The 26,883-nt window shown below is 41.0% G+C and overlaps 1 protein-coding gene across 1 annotated transcript; it reads right to left on the bottom strand.

The window, feature by feature from the left end:
- Positions 1-23,746: 23,746 nt before the first annotated feature.
- LOC147615542 (zinc finger CCCH domain-containing protein 17-like) lies at positions 23,747-26,009 on the bottom strand. The gene is made up of 2 exons (XM_086779656.1): positions 24,852-26,009; positions 23,747-24,367 (listed from the first exon to the last, which is right to left on the bottom strand). The coding sequence occupies exons 1-2, from the start codon at positions 25,906-25,908 to the stop codon at positions 24,336-24,338; spliced, it is 1,089 nt and encodes a 362-aa protein (XP_086635782.1). The 5' UTR covers positions 25,909-26,009; the 3' UTR covers positions 23,747-24,335.
- Positions 26,010-26,883: the final 874 nt, after the last annotated feature.

Below are 26,883 nucleotides of genomic sequence, written 5' to 3'. Positions count from 1 at the left end.
TGGTCCAATTAAGGTTCTTATGGGCCAATAGGATCAATCCAAGTGTAGGGAGGAGATAAATTGAAGAATAAAAGACCCTCCCTCCAAAAAAAAATGAGTAAATGCTCACATAAGATAAAGAGTGGACTAAGGACCACAGAAAAGAATTAAAAAATTGAATTTTGGCACCTCAGTGTGGGGATCTCCCCTCATGAAGTAGACGCCTTTTTCTCATCATTAACCCCAATTTTTAATCAATAAAATGAGATATTTTCATCTCTCCTCTCTCTTGTTCAAATCTAGATCCAAAAAGTAAGCTGAACTGACCCAAAAATGGTCAAAAATTGACTAAACTGATCTGAAAAATTCTAGAATCAATTTGCTTGGTTAGAGGCTCACTTTTTCCTATAAATAGAAGCCTCCCCCTTTGTAAAAGCTTAATGGTGTTTATGCACTATTACTCTACTCATGTCTTAAGCCATCTATATTGAGTTTTTTAATAATTCAATTGTTTTTGGCCTAATCCTCTCCAAAGTGAATTGGTGGCCACTTTTGCTTCAAACAAGAGTAGAACCCTCAATCCCTCAAGCCAAAGGAGAGCTTACAAGCTCCATGTAAGCTAATTTTCTTTATTTGTTTACGAATTTTAAAGAAAAATCTACGGTTTTCTTGATTTTTATGTTTTGCAAATGATTGAATTAAATTCAAATGCTATGCCTTTGATAAAAAGGCCACCCCCTTCTCTTCTTTACATTCTAACCTTTCTTAATCTTGGAAAGATTAACTAAGAGATTAATTAAACTCTTATTGTTTACTACCTTAAATTTAGAAAATTGTATAGATTAGAGTTCTATAATTCTAAATTGGAGTGTTATTCCCATTGTTTTATGCATAAATAGATGCATAAAGAATTTTTATATCAAAATTAGAATTCTCTTAAATTCTATGTTTAAATTCTATGAGTATTTGATAAATGAATAATTAAATACTCTAAGAGAGAAATTTCTATCGTTTTATATTCACACGGATTGTAAAAAGAAAATTCAAAAAATCTATCGAGATCGAAATATTCAGATAAATGATTAATTTATTCCTCATTGGAATTTGTAACTAATTTAGAAATCAGTTAAGTGAATATTCAAAGAAAGAAATTTAGTAAAATAGTAACTGAATTATCAAACCTTTTCGAGAAAGAGAGTTCAGGAAAAATATTATCCGACTCAAACCTTGAATCAATCTATGACCAAGACCAAACTCTTTCGTCAGTTTCGAGTAAAGAAGGTGTGACCAGTTTACAAAAATACACTCAAAACTCTGCCAAATCTGAAACTAAGTTTGAGACCCTTCAAATTGATATGTGATCAAGGTTATAGAATTCGAGAAATTTTGGTATAAAATTCAGAATTTCGATCAAGAAGTTTTGGGGATATAGATTCAAGAAATACTCCTTGTATTCAAAAGAAAATCAAACTGAAAACTTGCATAGAAACCCTACTTTCTTAAAGGACTGTCTTATGCTAGAATGCTGGAGGGAGCATTTGGTATATGTTTTTCTAAGGGAAGTTCGGTTGCAATCAGCTGGCGGGGAGTGTTCAAAGGACGGCTCACGCGGCAAAGCCTGCCCAGGTCTTGACCAACCTCGGTATGGTTGAAAAATGGTACACTTCCGGTACGATGGGCGAATGGATGTGAATGTGTATGTGAAGAATGGATGAAGATGTGTATGTGAATGGATGTGGATGTGTATGTGAAGAATGGATGTGGATGTGTATGTGAAAGAATGGATGTGAATGTATATGAAAGAATGGATGTGGATGTGTATGTAAAAGAATGGATGTGAATGTGATGGATATGAATGAATGTGATGTGATGGATGTGAATGGATGGAGGTGATGTGATGTGAAATGGATAGATGTGAGTGAATGTGATGTCATGTGAATCGGGATGTGAATGAATGATATGGGATGTGAATGAATGTGATGTGAAACGGGATAGATGTGAATGAATGAGATGTGATGTGAATGATATGGGATGTGAATGAATGAGATGTGATGTGAATGAATGAGATGTGATGTGAATGGATGAGATATGTGTATGTGAAAGGATGGATGAAAATGTGATGGATATGAATGAATGTGATGTGATGGATGTGAATGGATGGAGGTGATGTGATGTGAAATGGATAGATGTGAGTAAATGTGATGTCATGTGAATCGGGATGTGAATGAATGATATGGGATGTGAATGAATGTGATGTGATGTGATGTGAAACAGGATAGATGTGAATAAATGAGATGTGATGTGAATGGATGAGATGTGATGGGATATGAATGAATGAGATGTGATGGGATGTGAATCGGGATAGATGTGAATGAATGAGATGTGATGTGAAATGGATGTGATGTGATATGAATGGAATGTGGATCGGGGTAGATATGAATGGATGAGATGTGAATGAATGTTATGTGATGAGATGTGGATATGGGTAGATGCGAGTGGATGAGATCTGATGAGGATAAATGAGGAAAGATGTGATGAGATGAAAATGATGTGATTGGATGAAAGTGATGTGATTGGATGAGAATGTGAATACATATGAAATGGATGTGGATTAAATATGAAATGAATGTTATGTGATGAGATGTGGATATGGGTAGAATGGGTTATGCGTAGATTAGAGACAAAACGATAGAAAAAGCCAAGGGATGGCTTCCCAGCAGAGCGGCGCCAAAAATGCTTTCTGATGCAACCCCTAAGGCTTCTACTGACTCTACATGCATGAATGATTCTCTCCAAGTGGGTTAAGGGACTTGACAGATTGACTGACTGACCCGCTAAGGCTGAGGAATGACCTACGTAGCTCGTGCCTAACTTATCCTGGACTGAGGATGTACAATGGGGTCACGATGTACGACAAATATCATCCTACTGGGTTCTAATAATGTACAAATGTTGCACTGCTGATGATGAGCCATCTTGTCACCATGCACTGAGTGCAGAGTGCATGTGACACTTGGGATGGCTGAGCTCAAGCTATCTGGTGCTCATTGATAGTCTCGTGTATTTTTCAACCCCTAGCCGGCATTCTCTCCAATAAGCCTCTGAAGAATCATTGAGGTGTGAACGTGAATGCTGCGCACATCATAGATGTCCCTCTAGCAAAGAAATATTAGTACTCCTATGATCCAAGAGCCTATAAAAGGAATAGGGTGCTCATTGTGTCAGGCATTCACTCCCATAAGGAGTGGGTCCTTAGAGTAGGATAGATTTTGGTGTTTACCACCTTTTATGCAAGGCAGCCTATGGCTGTAGATTAGGTATCTTTTTGTACCATCAGAAATATACTGAATTTCCAACATATATATCTCTCTCTCTACTCTCCCTTCTGTCTCTCTCTCTACTCTCCCTTCTGTCTCTCTCTCTACTCTCCCTTCTGTCTCTCTGCGTTTTTGCATCAACATGTTCTAGATGGTGTTTAGGGCTAAAAGAAGACCCCCAGAGCTCCCGCGTGTTACAAGTGCATCCTGCATATTGTCCATCCCAAGCAAGGAGGACTCGACATAGTCATTCTGCCCTGATGCAATATCCTTCTGTGAGGATGACTCTGCAAACTCATCATTGTGACCCAATACATCATCACTGTGTACATTATCTTTGGGAAGGGTCTCATCTTGTGTTCTAGCATTCCCACCTGGCCGTGTGTGTGAGAGACAACATGCCACTCCTAGAAAAAGGCTGGTTGAGGCAGAGCAATAGGCTGTGTTGCTTGGGGAGCGCGTATGTGCTCCCCCTCCTACGACCCCTAGCCCTAGGGCAATCCCATACAAAGTGGCCCACCTAGTGATAGACCCCCGGCATTGGTCAGGTCTGCTAGATGTCTCGATACGTTGCTTCAAGTCTCGAAAGCAACACAAAATCCTTAAAGGGCTCACTATCACGAGCCAACACCATAACCCTAGGAACAACATCAGCCGAGGCAATGACTGCCTATGCAACGAAAGTGGGAAAACCTGGGATGGTGGGCACCTGTACGACCAGCCCAAAGGCTACACCAATGGCCCCCAACAATGGCTAATAAGCATGAGGAAGACCAGGGAATTTGAGTGTGATAGGGTAACGGTTCCGGTCTTCTTTGACAAGGTCGAAGTAGCTAGTGTGCAGTAGGAAGAAAATCTTCCTTGGGCCCAAAGGGAAGGGGCTTTCCTCGAGCACTTCTGAGGCTACCTCCTTTGCATCAAAGTCTACTTGGAAGAATCCTCTCCCAAGTAGCCTCACATCTTTAAAGTGGAGGAGTGCAGAGTCAGAAAGCAACGCCGCTAGTACCCAGTCGCGGGCTTGGATACGGGAGGAGTGAGTGCCAAAGATTTTTACAATGAGTGTTGTCTTGCAGTCCTCAATTTTCGGTGAAGAGGAACTGTGGGTAGTAGAGAGGCAGGCAGGAGCAATGGCGGGCAGTAGCGTAGGAGCAAGGCGGTGAAGGAAAGGCTGGATGGGGGAGAGGATGATGGTGAAGGGCAGGGTGACAGGTAGGAGGAGGGGTGCGAAACAAAGGTGGGCAGATGGCGGGCAGGAGGCGAGGGCAGGCAGGAGGTGTGTGTGGGCAAGACGAGAAGAGCGTAGGGAGGAGGGGAGCGAGGTGAATGGTAGCTAGAGAGGAGGGGAGCGAGGTGAATGGTAGCTAGAGAGGAGGGGAGGCGAAGGGAATGGTGGGCAGTGCATAGGTGCGACAATATGGGGAGCTGGAGACCTAAATGCCACTTTTTGACCTTTTCAACAACAAGCATTTTATTCATACTTCCATCCAATCACTACTATTTTTGGAAAAATTGGAGGCAGCATTTTTCCTTGTCCTTTCAAGATGAGGCGGATTTTTCAAGATGTTGGCCTTTCTCTAGGATAAAGTGAACCCATCTTTTCCGGGACCCTAGACTATGTAAGCCCCTAAACCGACAAGGCCTAGGGCATGAAGCTACCCAAAAGGCATTTTCATCTTTCATTTGCTTTACATTGCTTAGGAGAAGACCCCTCATGGTCAATGCTTTGTAATGGGTCATATATGGACTCAGTTAATCAAAGCCAGTCCTCCACTCAGAGCTGGTCTTGCACTATGCCACTGCTTCCTGCTGACCACCCATTTTTTGGAGACAATTCATCAGTAAAAGTCAAAATCGTGATTGGACACTTGTTTTCTAGTGTATTACCATGTAATTCTGACGGATTTCACCGTTGTCCATCGTTCCAAACAAAGTAAATAAAATAATAAACAATCAACAAATCAAAAAACTTACAGCCTTAAATTTTTGAGCATTTGTAGATTTTTGAGCTAAGATGCCTAAAATTTTGGAGATTTTTATAAATTGAGAAAATGAAATTTAAAGGTAAAAGTGGAAATCTTGCAGGTTCATTGTATATTGTTTGCAGGTTTCTTGTAATCTCAATGCGATTTATCACACCCACCAGTCATCCCAACTCTCCTCGAGGCAATTGTTGAGGATATGGTTCTTCATGCCAAAACTGAGCACATTAAATTGCATTATCATTATATTTGGGAAAGACTATAGGCAGACAATCGTAACCTTGTCTATTGTGTCCAACAAGGGACTAACAAGGAGAAAGACTATAGGCAGATAATCGTAACCTTGTCTATTGTGTCCAACAAGGGACTAACAAGGAGGAAATTATTATGGTTAGGCAAGCCTTGGGGGTGAGAGAGTGTGTGTTGAGATGTCAAGCTCAACCAAAGCCACATTCACATCACTGGCACGTTTGGTAGTGTGACATGAAAAATTCATATCTTTCATTTTCAATTTTGTGCATATTTTGATGGTTTCTCAATGGTAATAAGGTGGAAGCTTGTCCAAGAAGATTGCAGCGGCCCACAATGGAATAACGGCATGGTGATGCGGCAGCTTGGCGGCTACCCTAATAACAGCATTCTATCTTCAAATATAATGGTTTTACTTGATTTAGGGTACACACATTGTAAATGCCACAAGTATGCTTGATAAATACTTTGGTATGGTAGATAGGCTAGTGATGTGGAAAATAAAAAGTGGGCCTTCATGCTCACATGGATTTTAGTTGTATTATTAATATAGTATTCACCATAAGGCTACAAGTTGTATTATTAATATAGTATTCACCATAAGGCTACAAGTTGGGGAGTGTGGAAGGCATGTGGAGGCGTGTGTAGGTGAATAATTGGGAAAGATTCTTCTTGAATGCCTACATGGAAGAGGAGAATTCCGCCATGTGTAAGTGGGATCTCCACCTACATGCCACTTAGACTTGGCTATTATCTCATCACACTTTCAAAGTCAAAAAGTCTTCAATTTAATAATCAATAGAAGACTTAGCCTAAGAGGATAATTGATGATGACATCTACCCTTATGTCACTAAAGGGTTGAAGATTTTTATGTTGTAATTTGTAACAATGGAAGAGAGGGTGATTCTCCACCTATAAAAGGAGCCCTCCTCTCCCTTTCAAATCAAATGAATGAGCCTCCTCAATTGAGCATTTTGTGTCATTGCCATTCTCTTATCTTCAAACCCTTATTCAAACACTCTCTTTACATGTGAATGTCTCATTTAGCATTAGCTCCTCATGCTCAGCCCAATTTTGGACCTCTTTGATGATTCATGATAAGTGGGATAAGGAGTTATTATCTTGGCGGGCCTGTGACTTCTCAAGGTAGCCCTTTTGCCTTATTGCCGCCCTCCTTTGGAGGTACCAATGGTTTTAGCGATAATGAGCATGTGGAAAGACTTTGGAGACCATACAATTGTCCGCTAAGCAATGTTAACCCTTACCCTCTAGCTTGAATCATGAAGGAGATGAGAGGCAAGAGGCTATGTGAAAATTGAGGTTTCATGCAAAGAGAGGGAAGTACAATTTTTGTGGTCCAATATCCAAATTGCAACTGGTAATTACTCATCACTCGGGTATTGGTTTCTAAAATTGATTATATGGCTAGGAAGCTCTTTATATTCTCTTTCCACTCATATAACTAATTTCTTAATCCTTTACTTCATTGATGATCAAAATTTCTCCCAAAGTTGTTAACTTTTAGGTGAATTTTGGAGTCTTGTAGTAAACTTGCTCATAACTTTTCGCTCGGTTGCCCGTTTTTGAAAGTTTTTATATAAGCGCGAAGCTCTCTTCAAGCTCTACGCGCCTATGTAATCCTCTTTTGCACAGTCTATATAGATTTAAAACTATAATTCTCTGTGTATCTCTACTTTTATAGACTTTTGGCCATTATTTCTTCTTAATAATGATTTATTCCTCCTAATCTCTTATCAAAAGACAAATCCCATGTGTCTTATCCTCTTGTAAGTGATTGCTATATTCTTTTACTTTAATATGTTCCGTCCAAATCGTCCAATTCGAATGGATGAACCTTACCAACATTCCCCGTATGTTTCCGTTCACATAATTTTGAGTCGAAAGATTTTCTTCCAACAAAGAATTGCCCTCTTGTTTGGAGCTGCAAGACTGGTAGAAATTCTTGCTTCTCCGGAACCTTTCATCTTTCCTTCCATGAATTATGATCTCACCTTTGATGTGTATATCTTTATCTTAACCTAGGGAGAGAAAGGGAGGTGAGGATACTGTGAGGTTTCATACAAGTGTGTTTTGATTCTAAGAAGTGATCGAAGTCAAAACCCCAACTTTGTGTCATATCTTTTGGTGGAGATGACGGGCAGGTTTAACTTAGAATTATTCTATTTTAACCTCAAAGTCCTGCATGATTAAAGGAAAGTTATTTTGAAATAAGTAAATTTTCCTTATTGCTACTCATCTTTTGGTGCACGATGTTCAACATTCTGGTGTTCCAAGGATCGGAAGGAGAAGACCCAGGGAGTTACCTCCGAGAGTTTAACCAAGCATGCCGCTTGACGAGTTGTTCCATGAAGGAGAGGGAAGAAATACTTTCAGATTTCTTGGAGGGTGTGGCCTTAACTTGGCATGAGGCTTTGCCAGAGGAGTCCAAGAATGATTGGGAATGGTTGACCAAAGCAATGAAGGAGAGATTTGGGACAGTGGAGTCACCAAATGCTTTACTATTGCAATTGGATCAAATTTTCCAAAAGGAAGGAGAGTCAGATTCTGCCTTTTTCAGTGAGGTATGAAGCCTTGTTCATCAAATATCAACAAGCTGCTTTACATGTTGTTGCTTCTTCTTCTTCACCTTCTATGGGAGATTCAAAGAGTTCTTTAGCAATGGAGCACCTTAAGATGAGAAAGTTTATTAGGGCTTTGGATCCCCGCCGCTTGCATGGAAAAGTTCTTAGAAAAGATTCCAATAATTTTAAAGAGGCTCTTCGTATTGCTTTGAAGAAGGAGACCACTCGTCATATTGAGTCCACATTCCAATCTTCTCCGAGTATGGTGTCGACCCCACCACGAGTAGAGATAGCCTCAACATCTCAGGTACAAGCTCCATCCTTGGATCATAACATTGCACAACTTATGGCAAAATTTGCTGATTTGAAGTTACACTTAGTCAATGCAAGGCCACCTAGGGTTCCACAAGTTGAGGATAAACCTAGGGATAGAAGTAGTGTCACATGCTATGAATGTCAAGAGAAGGGGCACTATTGCACTGAGTGTCCAAAATTGAGGAAAAGAGAGGATAAAAGTTTAGCACTTTTAGAGGAAACATGCTCAGAAGAAGAAGAGGAAACATTGATGCCATTAATGGCAAAAAGGGGGTCGTAAAACTAGGAGCCAAGAAGAAGAAGAACAAGAAGAGAAATCTGAAGAAGAGAAAAATAAGAAAAAGAAGAAGTCATCTAGGAGAAAAATTGGACAATCTGACTTTCCTCTTGGACAAGGATCTCTTAGTTATGATCTCTTAACGGATCTTAGGGAGAAAACAGCACAAATCACATTTGGGCAGCTTTTGGCACTCTCTCCAAATCTTAGAAAGGAATGGGGTAAGCTGGCTAGCACAAGGGAATCTAAGAAAAAGAAGAAGAGGGATAATGGGACTCCTATGGCTCAAAAGGTGGATATTGATGTAGGAGATGATGTGCCTGTGATTGATGTCATCATTGAGGGGCAAACAATTTCTAATGCATACATTGATGGAGGTGCGTCAATCAATGTCATGAGTGAAAAAATAATGAAAGATGCTGATTTAAAGTTTTCTACCAACTCTCCCTATCGCATCAAACTTGCTGATAATACTAGGGTGAAAACCTTAGGAATTGTCAGGAATTTGGGAGTGGATGTATGTGGTATTTCTGTGCCTACAACTTTCCAGTTCATTCCTACAAAGCCTGATGCTAGGGCTTACCCATTGATATTGGGTAGGCCATGGCTTCGCCAAGTGAAGGTAATTCAAAAGTGGGAGACAAGTGATCTTATTCTACAAGGTGAGAATAAGAAGGTCCACTACCACATCAAGAGTCATCGCAAGAAAGTGGTAAGAGGTGAACCTTCAACTTCCAAAATTTCAGAGTCAGAGTCATCCGATGAAGAAGAGACAAGTGGTAGCTCTGAGGATTCCATCTCAGAAGGGGAGGTGGAGGGAGTTGCATTTGGTCTTTCCCTGGGAAGGGATCGAGGGGATGCTGAAGACAATGGAGCCTTGGAAGGGAAAGCTTCTTCAACCATGTGCAAGAAAGGAGATGTGGACCTCACTAGTCTTCACCAACAGAATGAACTTCTTGATGAGTCCATTAGCAGGTACTAAAAGGGAGAATTACTTAAAAATGTTGGATGGATTTCCTAACCTTTTTGTAAACAGCTACTCACAAGTATGCCAAGTTACCCTAGTAGAGCACAAGATTGATCTCAAGCCCCAAAGTAAGCCAGTGGTACAACGGCTAAGGCGTTTGGGAGTAGTGCAAGCAGAGGTGCTTAAGAATGAGGTAACTAATTTGCTTGAAGCTGGATTTATTTTTCCAGTAGAGAATTCAGAGTGGATTTCCCCAGTTGTAGTCACTCCCAAAAAGGGTGGAAAATGGCATGTGTGTGTGGACTTTCGCCCTCTAAATGCATGCACAAAGAGGGATTATTATCCTCTACCCTTTCAGGATGAGATTTTGGATCAAGTTGCAGGTCATGAGTGTATTCAGTGTGTGATGGATACTCTGGATACTTTCAAATCCGGATTTGTGAAGAAGATCAAAGGAAAACCTCATTTATCACCCCTTGGGGAGTGTATGCCTATAGGGTGATGCCATTTGGCTTGACCAATGCACCAGTAACTTTTCAATGCTTCATGAGTCAGGTATTTGCACCTTACTTGGGAAAGTTTATAAGGGTGTTTTTGGATGATTTTTGCATTTATTCAAGCCGCATGGATCACTTGGAAAAGTTGAGGTTGGCCTTGCAAAGTATTGATGATGCAGGGTGTCTTAATCCTAGAAAATGCCGCTTGGCACGAAGGAAGGTGGTTCTCTTGGGACATGTTCTCTCAGAAGAAGGCATAGAGATGGATCCTGAGAAGGTGCAGGCAATTGTGGTTCTCTTGGGACATGTTCTCTCAGAAGAAGGCATAGAGATGGATCCTGAGAAGGTGCAGGCAATTGTGGCCCTCCCACCATCTACCAATGTAAGGGAGGTAAGAAGGATTTTGGGTAAAACAAAGTATTACCAACGCTTTGTTGACATGTTCTCTGAGAAGATGTATCCTATAAATTTGTTGACAAAGAAGAATGTTTCTTTCCAATGAAGGCCCGATAAAATTCAATCTTTTTGTTTGCTCAAGGAATGCATGAGTCAAAGTTCAATTGTGCAGCCTCCTAGGTGGGGGGAGAACTTTTATGTGAACCCAAGTGTCTCATCACATTCAGTGGGTGCTATACTCTTGCAAAAGGGAGAGCAAGGGTGTATGCAACTAGTGTATTATGCAAGCCGGCAACTCACTGATGCCGAGGAGAGGTATGGTGAAATGGAGAAAGGTGGTTTGTCTCTTGTTTTTGCAGTAAAGAAGTTCAGGTCATACTTGTTACCTCGCCCTTTTTTCTTCCTCACATCTCAACCTTCTTTACAATTCTTGGTCCGCAAACCCAATCCTGTAGGAGGGAAGTTTGCAAAGTGGATTTGTGAGCTTCAAGGATTCTCTTTCACTTTTATTACAGAAAACACCACTAGGGCCTCTCTTGCAGATTTGCTTACAAGGAAGGAAGAGGAAGAAGGAATAGGAACAAAGGAGGAAGTATATGAAGATTTGGAGACACCACCAACTGCTTTCACTACGCAATGGAGTCTTTAGCCCTTCCAGGCAATGTGGGGCTGGGGGGATAGTTTTATTTGATCTAGAAGGAAAAGAGGTATGGGCCAAGGGTAGGGAATTTCCAAAGGCTATATCAAATAATGTAGCTGAGTATAAGGCATTAATTTGGGGATTAAAAGATTGCATAAAAGATGGAATTAAAGAGGTAGAGGTTAAAGGGGATTCGCAATTGGTCATCCGACAAATGAAAGGAGAATATAAGGCAAGGAGTCCTAATCTCCAAGAATTGTATAAAAGGGCAATGGAGTTAAAAGAAGCTTTTGAGTTTTGTAAATTTGTGTATTAACAGGAAGGATAATCAAAAGGCTGATGAATTGGCTACTAAAACCTTGGCTTCAAAGTAGCTACTCTTGCATTAATGGATACAGGTGGCCTGAGCTCTAAGATGTTCAACACTATTTAGATACATGATACTTCCCTGAATCCTCAACAGAAGCAAAGACTTACCATGAAAGCTCATCCTTACACAATTCTAGGGGATGTTCTTTACAAGCAAGGTCACTTTGCCTCAGCCAGCACAACTCGGAGGATCCTTAACACAGGGTATTATTGGCCTCAACTCAGCAAAGATGTCTATGAGTGGTGCAGAAGCTGTGAAGTATGCCATGCATATGGACATAAGCAATTGGTTCCTAGACCCTTAAACCCTATCCCAGCATATGGTCCATTTGAAAGGTGGGGATTAGATTTTGTGGGCCCACTTCCTCGTTCCTCACATGAGAAGTATTACATATTGGTGGCCACAGATTATGCAACAAGGTGGGCAGAAGTAAAGGCCATGGTCAATAATAAAGCAGTGGCTGTGGCATCCTTTCTCAGGGAATACATATGTGCCCAATTTGGGTGTCCATTAGAAATCCTTATTACGGATGGGGGGAGGTCTTTCAGGAATGACTTGATTGAAGCTTTGGTGTAGAAATTAAAAATAAAGCATGCTATGTCAACTCCCTATTATCCCCAATGTAATGGTTTAGTAGAAAAAACTAATGGACTGCTTTGTGGATCTTTGCCTAAGCTAGTGGATACTATGAAGAGAAAGTGGGATGTGCATTTGCCAGAGGTCCTATGGGCCTATAGGACAACACACAAACTCTCTCTTGGTTTCACACCTTTTCAGTTAGTTTATGGAATGGAGGCTATTTTGCCAATAGAATTGGAAATCACAAGCCTTCGCACATCTTTTGCACGCTTGAATAATGAAGAAGAAACACATGCCCAACGCCTAGTATAACTGGAGACCTTGGATGAGAGGCGACTTCAGGCACTTCAAAATTTGGAGGCTGCACAACAACGGCGCAAGGCAAGGCATGACACTCTCACGAAGAAGAAGCCAGAACTCAAGCAAGGCCGTGTGGAGAAATGGCTAGATAAGAAGCTTCTTCGACGCTGGGTGCCAATGAGTACCGGCTAAAGATATTTTACCCTCGAGCACCATGGCCAGCAGATCCCCAAGACAAGCATGGAGGATCTGCTGGGGAGGGGGGGAAAGATGTGACATGAAAAATTGATATCTTTCATTTTCAATTTTGTGCATATTTTGATGGTTTCTCAATGGTAATAAGGTGGAAGCTTGTCCAAGAAGATTGCGGTGCCCGCAAATGGAATAACGGCATGGTGATGCGGCGGCTTGGCGGCTACCCTGATAACAGCATTCTATCTTCAAATATAATGGTTTTACTTGATTTAGGGTGCACACATTGTAAATGCCACAAGTATGCTTGATAAGTACTTTGGTATGGTAGATAGGCTAGTGATGTGGAAAATAAAAGTGGGCCTTCATACTCACATGGATTTTAATTGTATTATTAATGTAGTATTCACCATAAGACTACAAGTTGGGGAGTGTGGAAGGCATGTGGAGGAGTGTGTATAGGTGCATAATTGGGAAAGATTCTTCTAGAATGCCTACATGGAAGAGGAGAATTCCGCCATGTGTAAGTGGGATCTCCACCTACATGCCACTTAGACTTGGCTATTATCTCATCACACTTTCAAAGTCAAAAAGTCTTCAATTTAATAATCAATAGAAGACTTAGCCTAAGAGGACAATTGATGATGACATCTACCCTTACTGAAGGGTTGAAGATTTTTATGTTGTAATTTGTAACAATGGAAGAGAGGGTGATTCTCCACCTATAAAAGGAGCCCTCCTCTCCCTTTCAAATCAAATGAATGAGCCTCCTCAATTGAGCATTTTGTGTCATTGCCATTCTCTTATCTTCAAACCCTTATTCAAACACTCTCTTTACATGTGAATGTCTCATTTAGCATTAGCTCCTCATGCTCAGCCCAATTTTGGACCTCTTTGATGATTCATGATAAGTGGGATAAGGAGTTATTATCTTGGCGGGCCTGTGACTTCTTAAGGTAGCCTTTGCCTTATTGCCGCTCTCCTTTGGAGGTACCAATGGTTTTAGCGGTAATGTGCATGTGGAAAGACTTTGGGGACCACAGGTAAATCTTTACGATTGTCCAGCTGAGCAATGTTAACCCTTACCCTCTAACTTGAATCATGAAGGAGATGAGAGGCAAGAGGCTATGTGAAAATTGAGGTTTCATGCAAAGAGAGGGAAGTGCAATTTTTGTGGTCCAATACCCAAATTGCAACCGGTAATTACTCATCACTCGGGTATTGGTTTCTAAAATTGATCATATGGCTAGGAAGCTCTTTATATTCTCTCTCCACTCATATAACTAATTTATTAATCCTTTACCTCATCGATGATCAAAATTTCTCCCAAAGTTGCTAAAAGTTTTAGGCGAATTTTGGCAGTTTTATAGTCTTGTAGTAAAATACTCATAACTTTTCGCTCGGTTGCCCGTTTTTGAAAGTTTTTATATAGGCACAAAGCTCTCTTCAAGCTCTACGCACCTATGTAATCCTCTTTTGCACAGTCTATATGGATTAAAAACTGTAATTCTCTATGTTTCTCTGTTTTTATAGACTTTTGGCCATTAATTCTTCTTAATAATGATTAATTCCTCCTAATCTCTTATCAAAAGGCGAATCCCATGTGTCTTATCCTCTTGTAAGTGATTGCTATATTCTTTTACTTTAATATGTTCCATCGAAATCGCCCAATTTAAACGGATGAACCTTACCAACATTCCCCGTATGTTTCCGTTCACATAATTCTGAGTCGGAAGATTTTCTTCCAACAAAGAATTGCCCTCTTGTTTGGAGCTGCAAGAATCGCAGAAATTCTTACTTCTCCAGAGCCTTTCATCTTTCCTTCCATGAATTATGATCTCACCTTTGATGTGTATATCTTTAACTTAACCTAGGGAGAGAAAGGGAGGTGAGGATACTGTGAGGTTTCATACAAGTGTGTTTTGATTCTAAGAAGTGACCGAAGTCAAAACCCCAACTTTGTGTCACAGTATCCAACACAATAGATCTTTACCAAAATGACTACACCTACAAAGTCAAGTTATGGCATACTTATCTTGTTAGCTCACCTACTTAACGTGTTCACATTATATACCGCTTGTTCATAGTATTGTAGTACTTATGTTGGTTTTAACTTATCTTTTGTAGACCTCTTTTAAGTAAAGAGAAGAAGAAGATTTTAGCCTTTCATCTTTGTATGTGTGTTATCCGTTGTTGTGTGAGTGTGTGTGCGTGCTTGTAAGAGCTCAAGCTCTCTCTCTTCCCCCAATCTTTTCATGGTATCAAAGCTTGGTTCAAGCTAAGAAGGTAAGCGACAAGCAAAGGAAGCTACAAAGGTAAAGGAAGCAGTACACCGGTAAGAGCATCATCATCTCTTTCCCTTTTGTTTTAGGTATGACACCCCCTGGGTAGCTCTGGGAGCTACACATCTCCGATTGAGGATTTATCTTCGCAGGCATGGAGGTACATGTGTGGTGTGCAATAATTTAAACTATAGTTTTGTGGAAAAATTCACGTTTCGGGCACGTTTCGGCCTCCGTTCAGCCATTGCAAGTTTCGAGCATTTTTGAAAAGTTTTGGTTGAGAACTCTCTCTACTTGAAACGTAGTTATTACAGTGTAGCAGTGCAGGTAATGTTTGCACATGTATTGCTGATCTTGGGTGTATGTACATGTACTCTGGTCACATCTAGTGACCAGAGTACATGTATTGCTGATCTTGGGTGTATGCACATGTACTCTGGTCACATCTAGTGACATACAGGTTGTGCAAAAGTATCACTCAATCACAGAATCTACTGTTGCGCCACAGGCTACATACAGAAATTGTTTGTTTGCAAGTTTCTGAATTGTAGGCAAATATGTCTGATGGACTCAATTAGATTGTGAGTGAGAAGCTGGGAATAAGAATAACTTCCATGCTTGGAAGTTCAAAATGACCAATTTCCTGATGGGTAAAGGATTTTGGGACTATGTCGAAGGAGACAACGAGGAGCCTCTATAGTTGCCTGAAGTAGCAAATGTAAAGGAATTCAAGGGCTGGAACCCAGATGCAAGGAAAGGCATGTATTGGATTTCAATCAGTGTCACACACAATGATAGGACACATACAAGATGCTAACACTCCAGCACAGTTGCATGGTAGCTAACACAAGAGCTACATACTGTGGAGAAGAAAAGCATATCTATCAATGTGCATGTTGTAACAATTAAGGCATTATTGAATCCCTTGAGTTTATCAATATATCGATAGAAGATAATGATTTAGTGAGCATATGTCTAAATGGGCTTGGCAAAGAGTACAAGCCATTCAAATCCTCCATTGCAATTAGGGAGAATGTTCCCAACTTTAATGACTTAATATCTGTGTTGATCATAGAAGAAAAGTCTCTGGAAGAGAACTCTTCATCATAAAGCAAAAACATATTAGAACAGGCCATCTACTCTAATTTAGGTAGAGATAGAGGTAGAGGTCGTGGGCCGACATGGAAACTAGAATCATGGACAACAATGGCCCAATGATTTGCATCACAGCAGGAGTAATCATACACAAGTGGAAGAGGCTAATCTCAAGGCAGGGGGAGCCAAAGAGGCTATAGAAATTGGAATAGACAATAATTAAAAATAGGTTCTAGAGATTGCTATTATTGTGGCAAACAAGGTCATTTTTCTACACAATGTCGCAAATAAGCAATTGGAATAGACAGTAATTAAAAATAGGTTCTAGAGATTGCTATTATTGTGGCAAACAAGGTCATTTTTCTACACAATGTCGCAAATAAGCATAGTGACATAAAGAATGGGAAATTATAGTAAATCAATTATGTGTCTACAAGCAAGCACATTGAAGATAGATATGAGCATTTATTTATAATGCAGCACATGGTTCAAATACAATGATTGTAGATGTATCCACAAATGCTGATGATGTATGGTATGTGGACTCAAGAGCCTATAACCACACGACCTGTCATGATGAGTGGTTTAGAGATGTGAAGAACTTGAAAAAACTAGGTTATGTAGTGAGGGGGATGACACAACTCATCCTATTGCTCATATTGGGAATGTCCCATTCGTTATGCAGCACGATGGCAAGATGAAGTACTTACCTGATGTACTTCATGTGTCCAACATCACAAAGAACCTAGTTTATGTTGGGCAGATGATTGAGCAGGTTTGCAGGTACACTTCAACCCTAATGGTTGCTATGTAGAGGACTTCAAGAACAAATGTTGTTTGGTTGTAAAGGATGAGAGTGGACAGAATGTTTATTTTAGATATAGCCATGCCTGAGCTCAAAGTTACTATGTTTGTAGCCGATATAGATATTCAGCACAAATGTATTGGTCATGTAAATGAGCAGTGATTGATTAAAGTCCATGTAGAATTCTAAAATTGTTACAGGTTTGCCAAAGTTTAAGGTGGGTGGAGTGTATAAGGTTTGTGAAGCATGTCAATTTAGGAAGCAAACAAAGAATGTATTTCCACATGATAGAAATGTAAGCAAGAGGACACTTGATGTGGTGCACTTAGATGTATGGGGACCGGCAAAGATGGCATCAATGGGAGGATGTCGCTGTTATGTATCTTTCATTGATGACCACACAAGGAAGGTGTGGGTGTACTTCATGAAAGAGAAAATTAAAGGTTCACTCACTTCCAAAATTTTAGAATGTTGGCTGAAAAACAAATAGATCTACAGATTAAGTGCCTGAGGTCAAATGAAGGGGGAGAATATTTCTCTAATGAGTTCAATGCATATCTGAAAAACAAATAGATCTACAGATTAAGTGCTTGAGGTCAAATGGAGGGGGAGAATATTTCTCTAATGAGTTCAATGCATATCTGAAAAAGCATGGAATTTAGAGGAAATTTATATGCAGGTACACTCTGCATATCAAAATGGTGTTGTTGTTAAGAGGAAGAATAAGCGCATTGCAGAAGCTTCTCGTGTATTAATGGCTCAGAAGAGTATACCTCATCATTATTGGGCTGAAGTAGTTGCGACTTTAGTTTACATTATGAGCAGGACCCCCATAGCAATGGTATGAGTTGAGAGGAGAAGTACAATGGCAGAAAACCAAATTTGTTACACCTAAAAGTTTTTGGATGCATTGCATATATACATATTCTTGATGAGAGCTACATAGTAAGCAGGATCCAAAGGCTGAAAAATGTGTTTTCATTGGTTACTTCCTTAAGCAAAAGCGGTACAAATGTTACAACCCTGTTACACGTGAGATGAAGGTGATCAGGGATGTTATATTTGTTGAGATGATGGTATGCAAATGTAAAAGACTCGATTGGGGCTGATGCACAAGAATAGGTGATTGCACAAAATGCAGGTCAACAATCACAGTCTAAGTGGATCGAGAGAGTTCTCTAGCAATGGGTCTGTTTAATAGACCATGGAGTGGCAGGCTACATCAGAATACTAGTCCTACAAATTTAGCACGTGCATTATGTAAAGGCAAAGGGAAGGTCAATGAGCCCCTTGGTATGCCTAACATTTTAGTATTTGTTGATGGAAAGTCGAGTGGCTGAAAGTAGAGCCTTGTGTTGAAAAGTACAATGTGTGAGGGTGTAACATGTGTAGAGCAAGGGGAGGAGCATGCACATTGGAAAGGAAATAGAAAGAAGTCCTAAGGGTCAACTGTCAAAGGTTGATATGTATGGTCATTTGTAAAAGGTGAAGTCAAAGGTCAAAAAGGTAGAACATGGAAAGTGCAAAGAGGCACATGTAGTGTGAGCATTTATTAGTACATGGAAGACACAAGCTTGTACACAAAGCATGATTTGGGATCTCCATGAGAGCTATAAAATGATGTACTTGGATCAAGCTAATGACATGAGATTGTGTGTTTTGCTTTGAGTCTATTGCCTTGATTAGTAGTCTTTAATTAAGTGTTGATTATTATTATTCTCCTAAATTATGAGTCTTATCACTATTATGGAAGCATTAGCAAGTATAAGCTAGATTGGTTGTTGCTAAAGGTTATTGTCAGACCTACGGCATTGATTATGAGGAGACATTCAGCCATGTTACCAAGATGGCAACCGTAGTGGCTGTGTCAAAAGGCTGGGTCTTACATCAAATGGATGTAAAGAATGCATTCTTGCATGGTGAATTGCAAGAAGAAATGTATTTAGACTAGTCACTTGGTTATGAGGATTTGAGTCACCCAAATTATGTGTAGGTTGCAAGAAGAAATGTATTTAGACTAGTCACTTGGTTATGAGGATTTGAGTCACCCAAATTATGTGTAAAGAATTGTATGGTCTAAAACAGGCGTCGAGAGCATGGCATGACAAAATCACATAGTATCTTGTCATCACCATTGGCTTTCATATGGCATGCAAATCATTCACTCGGATTATCATCATTACCATTTATGTGGATGACTTGATTATTCGGTGTGTGTGAAGGGTCTCCTCAAGAAGAAGTTTGACATGAAGGATTTGGGTGAGCTGAGATAATTTCTTGGCATTGAGGTCATCATCAGGATGCCTAAGGGCATATGGCTATTAGTGACGGTATGCTTCGAACATGTTGTCCAAATATGCTATAGCTATCTGTAAGCCCATTTATGTACCACTGGATCAGAATGGAAAGTTGAGTGCGAATACATGAGAGATGTTGGAGAATCCCACTATGAACAGGAAGATAGTGGGTAGCTTGATCTACATGCTAATCACTAGGCCAAGTTTGAATTATAGAGTTGAGTTGGAGAGCCAGTTTATGTAGGTTTCTTAGAGAACGCATTTGAATGCTGTGAGGCACAAACTATGCTATGTGAGGTCCACGATGGATTATGGTCTCTTCTATGAGACTGGTATAGAGTTCTATGTGTATGGATACATTGATGTAGATTGGCATGGTAGCATCTTGGACAATAGATCTACTACTAGTGAATTTATGTTTTCCTTTGGGGTGTTGTTACTTGGAGTAGCACAAGAAGTAGCCGATTGTTACCTTGTCAAGTACAGAGGTAGAGTATACGGATGCAGCAACGGCAGTTTGTGAGGTAGCTTGGTTACGCAAGCTACTTAGAGATTTAGGGCTGCATGTGGACAGGCAAGATATCATTTATTGTGACAACCATAGTAGCATAGATTTGGCTAAGAACCCATTGTTTCATGCATGGACCAAACACATAGAGATCTACTATCACTTCATCAGAGAGAAGGTCTTGGCAGGAGATATTGATCTCGTGTATGACACACAGAAGAGCATGTTGCTAACATTTTCACCAAGGCCTTGGGAGAGCTGAAAAGCTTCACGAATTCCATAGCATGCTTGGAGTCTTGGAGATGGAATTGAGATTAAGGGGGAGTGTTGAGATGTTAAGCTCAGCTGACACTCACGTGCTGGGTGATCATTCCACATTTACATCACTAGCGCGTTTGATAGCCACAAACACGATGGATTACCATTGGACTACACCTACATATCCACTTGCCGAGTTATGGCATACTTATCTTGCTAGCTCACCTACTTAGCATGTTCACATTATGGATTGCTTGTACATAGTACTCTAATACTTATTTTAGTTTTCACTTATCTCTTGTAGACCTCTTTTGAGTAGAGAGAAGAAGAAGATTTTAGCCTTTCATCTTTGTGTGTGTGTGTTATCCATTGTTGTGAGTGTGTGTGTGTGTGTGTGTGTGCTTGTAAGAGCTCAAGCTCTCTCTCCTCCCCCAATCTTTTTAGTATGATCACATCTAATTTAAAGAGAGTTAGTGACGTGTTGAATTTTGCTTTTGATTTCACATCTTCATTAAGGGGAGAATTATTAGATTAATCTAATGTAGATGTGTAATCCATTATGGTATGATAACTTTACCAACACACAACCTTTACAAGTATGATAACTCTACCAACGCACCACCTTTATAAGTAGCTAGCTAATTAGAAAATTATATAGATTAAAGGGATTAGCTACATTAGTGAAAATCAGTTACCTACCTTTAGGTTTATAACAACATTTGTAATAGCAAGCGGTGTGTTTAAGCAATAGTTAAAAAGCAAAGATATAAACTTCATGCTTTGTTCTTATCTTCTTCTTAATTTGGTGCTTGTGTGCTATGCACTCTATTTTACAAGTACGATCCTTGTTTATAATGATGGCCTTCTCTATTGTTACAAGTACAATCCTTGTTTACAATGATGGCCCATCTTTTCTCACAATTGGTATCACACAATCTTCTCACAATTTGGTGATTTTTGGTGATTTGAATGGAATGCTTGAAACAACTAGAAGAAGAGGCCTAAGTGTTTTAATGTTGGTAAGGATCCACAATGGTAGGATTCAAATTTACAATCAAGTCAATCAAAAGGCTTTGAGACCCCTGCTTAAAGCTTAAGGTAGAAATTTAGACAATGTTATTATTATGACATATAAATTTTGAGTATAAAAAGTAAGACTACTATTTCCATAGACTCTAAAATTTTTCCTGTATGATTGTATATCTATCGAAAAGGTTTATATACACCTAGTTAATATTTTAAATGGATGTCAATGTGTATGTTACGAGTAAAGATAGTCTACTAGTGTTACTACAAAGTGTAAACAAATGGGTTGCTCATAGCAAAAGGAAATTTATCTCTTAAGATTATTCATCTCATAAGTTTTTGATAAAGTTGGCATTAGTGTGCTTGGTTATGGTTCTCTCAACAAGCATAACAAATTGACTTTTTCCACGGACTTAAACTTAGACATGATTGCATTTGATTATTGTTGCTTTTCTTTAAATTATATAAGGTCATCAAGTATTGGGAGATATTCAAGTATATAATTATATAAGTTCATGAAGTATTGGGAGATATCCAATCCATATTTGAATTAACATGACTAATGAGATGATTTGGCTTTTTTTAATACTTTAATGATGGTTTTCCATGAGATCACGTGGCTAAAAAATGCCATTCATATCATCTATCAACCTATTGTGTGACCTCAAAGGTGAGGTAATATCAAGGGAAGGCCCACATAACAAGATCAGCCCCAAATCCATCAATTGTGACTCATAAATATATAGAATTCCAAGAATTTCCAACTATGTATCCAGTCTATAAATGCCTCACAAATCCAACAATCCAACAATCCAACAACCCTTCAAATCTTTCAAGCATAGAAGTAGGCTTCCATGAAGCCTCCGCCGGTGGAGCCTCTTTGTTGGGTAAACTCTTCCACTTGACAAACATCAAAGAATTGGGCAAGTTCCTTGGGCAAATTAAATGGCACACAAGGTTCCTTCGTTGTCTAACACATGTGGCACATCCATTGTATATACTCACAAAGAAGAATGATCAGTACATATGGAATGATAAATGCGAGCAGGAATTCCGGTCTACGTTTGCGAAGGACTTTCGAGTGCTCTTTCTTCCGAAGTTCGACATTCTCTCTTATCGTTGAAGCTCACCATAGCGAGAAATGCAGCTCCTTTCTGGAACGCAATCTGACCATCCACTATGTGTATGGGAGACTTTGAAGAGGCTTCCAGAGACTAAAAACCAACCATCCTTCTAGGGATAGGAGTCACACCGAAAGGGGTGGTCCACCGAAGTCTTGAAACCAATCACACAAGTGAGAAAAAAAAATCTTTTTTTTTGGTTTTCTAGTTGAATCTTCACACTTGAAGAAGGCTCTAATACCAATGTAACACGTGGAAGTTTAGTGGAAGAATCGATAACTTCAATGCTCAAAATTCAGCAATTGGTTGCGACGAACATAACGCACAATATAGAGAGAGATGTGCAGAGAGAGAGAGAGAGAGAGAGAGAGAGGAGAGAGAAGGACACAATATTGGGTCCCATATATCCTCTATAAGGCCCCCACCACGAATGATGTATTTGCTTTATTAGAATGATGTACAATAATGCAAATCTAAAGATCTAAAGATCTGTTCTTGACCTGCACCTTTCACCTTTGCTATAGCACTCCCCCTGGCAGTCCTGGCCCTTGGGTTGCCACAACACTTTGTGAAATGTAAGATGATTGGACTAAATTCTGCCTCGGGCATTTATACCCACAAACGCTACTAGTCGGTTGGTTCTACTAGGGTAGACTTGCTTGCTAAAAGCCCCACGACCTAGTCAAATGCAATAAAATTCTATTTTATGCCATCGTTTTCAAAATGGCTAGGATGCGCATGGTCTAGCTGTTGTCCTAGCTTGCGCATGGCTGTGGGAAAACCTCTATTGCCTGGCCGCCTGGCTAGACAAGGTCTCTAAGGCCTGTCGGCTGCCTGGCCAGGCCCCTTGGGCTGGCCGACAGCCTGCCCAGTCCTTCTATGGGCTCATGGGCAATTACACCTAGGGCCTTTGTTGGCCCCTTGGGATGGCATAAGGCCTACCCTTTTCCAATTCAAGGGATGGAACATCGCCTTCTTGGGGTAGCCCTAAGGGATGGCCCCATCCTATATGTCAACTACATGCTCTTCCTACAGACGCCTGGTGTCCAGTTGCAAACCCAACACTGAAATCATCTAACATCATTCCAGAGGGAGACTCACAATATGGACTGGCACTGCTTCATGTGCATGACAATGCACACCTGACCTTGGATGCGTAGAATGGAACCCTGGCTAACTCATCCCGAAATGGGCTCAATGGCATCCTCCACCAATGGTAAAAACTCCTCCCAAATGCTCTTGACAATAAATCCAAAGAACTATTACCATGGCCTTGTTCATGCAATCTATTTGCAAGTAAAAAGACGTGCCAAACTATGCAAGAAGTGGAAAAAAAATGCATGATTTCCTCTAAAAAGGCAAACCACTTTGTTTAAAATGATGGGTATACCACTTCATGGAGGTTTTGAACTACTGTTGCTCTAACACATGAGCATGGCATTTTTTCAATAATCCAATTCCTCTATAAGAAAAACCGCACGGTATTTCCTGGGGAATTTGTACAGTGTTGCTCTTTGAAGGCATCCACATTGCATTTTAGGAGACTGTAGACATGGGCATGACAATTCATGGATTTTCGAGAGCCTAACTGCTCTAAACCCATTGGCATTTGGGGACTTCCTGGAGTGCCCACCTGTTCCTGTTCTCCACTGGCTTTGCAAATGCCATACCACAGATCAGAACGCCTCATACATCTAAGACATTGAATGCAGCCTTTCCAATGAACATAGACTCGTAGTGCTTCCAAAGGCCTCCTTTTCAATCTGCAGAGATGTCTCATTCCATGCCGCTCTTATCACAGTAAAACAAATAAACACGTGTGGCACTTGCTGTGCGTTCTCAAAGGGTGCTACCAACAGAGAAAGATGTGAGCATCACAACAGGAATGCCAAGGTTCATTAAACCTGTTGAATCCTGACCTTGATACACAAAGCCCCCACATTCTTACACTTTAAATTCTGATAACTGCTTCAGCTTCCTCCGGCATTGCATTAGCAACTCCTTGATTGATCAACAATGGAGAAAATTACAGAGTTTTAATGCTAGAAAAAGCAGAAATAAAAGACAAAGGTGGTGATGTGTTTTTATTTCATTCAGCTCCCATTCACAGCAAGCATTGGGGAGACTCAATTACATTTTTTCTCCTTTGACTTTCACACAGCAAATTTCAATTTGCCATGCATTGGAGAAGGCAGGAGAGCATTTACAATCTTTTTCTTTAGGGATCCCGTTCACAGAAAGCATTGGTTAGACACTGATGCTGCTGCCACCTGACCTTGATACATACAAGAGCGCCCACATTCTTACATTTTAACTGCTTCGGCTTCCTCAGGCACTGCATTGATACACCTTGAGTGATCAACAATGGAGTTTTAATGCTAGGGAAACTCAATTATGAAAAGCAGAAATAAAAGACAAAGGTGGTGATATGTTATTTCATTCAGCTCCCATGCACAGCAAGTATTGGGGAGACTCAATTACAATTCTTGTTTTCTTTGGATTTTGCACAGAAAATTTTGGGGAGTATCAATTTGCCATGCACTGGAGAGGGCGGGAGAGCATTTACAATCTTTTCCTTTTCACAGAACTCATTGGCGAGTAATCACTCTTTGTCTCCCATGCATTGGAGACCGCACAGAAAGAGGATGCTCAATGCTTGGGTACCCCCATCTGCCACACCTTGAGCCTTCCAGCACGGTCGCCTGAGAAAGCCAGCCCACTGGGCCCGGTCTCGAGGGACTGGATGGGCTCGGGTGAGAAGAGGACGGCCCTCTCTGTGAAGGAGGGCAGCTCGTACACTCGAACAACATTGTTCTCACCTGCGTAGGAACACATCAAGATAGGTATGCCGTCCTCGCTCACAAATCCGGATAATGCAATTAGCTCAGGGGCTTCTGTATCTGCATGGCCAGTCGAAGTCTTGGGAGGGGTGTGGGTGTAGTGAAGATCCAACTGGGCACCTTCTAGCTGCCAAATGTTGAGCGTGCCATCGACAGAGGCCGAGAGGAGAAACTGATTCCAAGAGAGTAGGCCAGTGACAGGGCCTGTGTGGGCGGCAAGGAGAGTGTGTAGGCAATGGCCGGTGGTGAGGTCCCAGAGCCTGATGCTCCCGTCAGCTGAGCCCGAGAACAAGAATTTTCTGTCGGAGAACATGTAGGGCTGGAGGGTGTGCACGGGCCCAGAGTGGGCGCCCGACGATAGCGAAGCGGCTGGAACCAAGGAGTGTGTTTCGGAGTCGAACCTCCATACTAGGATGACACCGCAGTCAGTCCCGGCAAACAGCATGTCATCGGCAGCAGCCAAAGCGCGGACCTGGCCGGCGGGAGCGGCGCAAAGCTTCTGTTGCGCTTGGGTCTTCAGATTCCAGACCTGGACCTCGTTGGGAATCCCGACAAACAGACTTTCGGGATTGCTGTTACTGCTGAAGAGGCATCCAACCTCTCCCTCTAAAGGGATGGCCTGGATGCATTGGCCGGACTCGCAATCCCAAACCTTTACCTTCCGGTCTCGGCCCCCGGTGAAGAGGGTGTTGGAGCCTTGAGGAAGGACTATGCCCGTCAAAGAACACCCTTTGCTGTGGCCTTCCAACTCGGTGAAGAGGGCAGCTGCGCCTTCCGTGTGTGCATGCAAGAACTTGCAGCAACTCTGGTCGCCCTTGGGGCAGGGGCTCCCACGCAAATAGAACGAGCAGGGCTTGGATATCGGCCCCCTGCGCCAGGTGAGATTGGAAGAAGAGTACGACTGCGGTAGGGCATGGGAAAACCTGCAGGGGTTGCGGGTGCACCTGCCTTGCAGCCAGAATCTGCAGACGATGGTTTCCTGCTCATGTATCGAGTCATGGTGATGGTGGTGGCCTCCGTGCACTGCAGCGGCCATGGCGAGGTATGAGGCGAAGGGGCAGATCGAAGGCAAGAATGCAGCGAATTTGAGAGCTCGTGGGTTGACAAAGAAGCTACCTGTGGGCAGGGCAAAGAGCTTGAGCGTTGATCAAAGACGCTTGTTCTGTGCTAATTTACCCTATTTATACCTAGGGAGAGCGCGTGCCGAGAGCGCGTGCTTTTGTCCCTCGAAGGTTCTTAGACATATACCATTAATTTCTAGAGTGCTCGTCTTTCTTTTTTTCTTTTTTTGACCAATAGTAAATATATATATGAACCAGAAAAATCTAGGGACACCATTAAATCAGTTACATCCTAAAGTTACTCAATCTCTCTACTTTTCTCTCTTCACTTCATTTAAAAGATTACAAAAAGTAAAGCCTATCTCTCATCTTCTAGAGCAAAAAATAAGTTACTCAATCTCTCTCCTTTTCTCTCTTCACTTCATTTACAAGATTATGCAATTTGATACCCCAGTTATATGCAAGCTTCCATCATGGCCTCTGTAGTACACCCCCGTGGGCGTGGGGTCTGTTTTTTTTAAATATCCCCTTTCTTAGACCATATTTTAACTGTGGACCTGGTCCCAACTGGATTTTCTATGAATGCAACAAAGGTGTGGTCAATTTGTTTCTCCTTGTGATACCACCTTCTGGTTCTAGGACCAAATCTAGGCAATCTAATTTTGCCTCCTTCCGTATCATCCACCTGCAAAAATGAGTCATGGGTTAGGAAAACCCCTAGTATGTTTGAGACTTCCCGAAAGTACGGCATAAGTCAGGGGATGCTCATCTGCAACTTCATTAGAAACTGATCCAGACCCTGAATTCACATTAATCACAGACCAACACATACAAATACATTTGTGCATTACACCTGCCACATCAACACCAACCAAAGAAACATTTTAAAACAAAGTAGCATTTCTAGTAGACCAGATTTCCCACAAACAGCATGCTCTGATCATGTTGAA

This window comes from Cibotium barometz, chromosome 40, assembly GCF_041138505.1.
Source record: "Cibotium barometz isolate CiBa-2024 chromosome 40, ASM4113850v1, whole genome shotgun sequence".
Taxonomy (NCBI): domain Eukaryota; kingdom Viridiplantae; phylum Streptophyta; class Polypodiopsida; order Cyatheales; family Cibotiaceae; genus Cibotium; species Cibotium barometz.
The sequence above is the reverse complement of the archived record's forward strand: the minus strand, read 5'-3'. Positions and strand labels throughout refer to the sequence as shown.

Excerpts from the sequence above, each read along its gene's own strand:
- LOC147615542 (XM_086779656.1), bottom strand. The coding sequence starts at position 25,908 with ATGGCCGCTGCAGTGCACGGAGGCCACCACCATCACCATGACTCGATA. Across the intron at positions 24,368-24,851 it reads CTTGATGTGTTCCTACGCAG|TGCCTGAGGAAGCCGAAGCA; the intron begins GTGAGAACAATG and ends GTATCAATGCAG.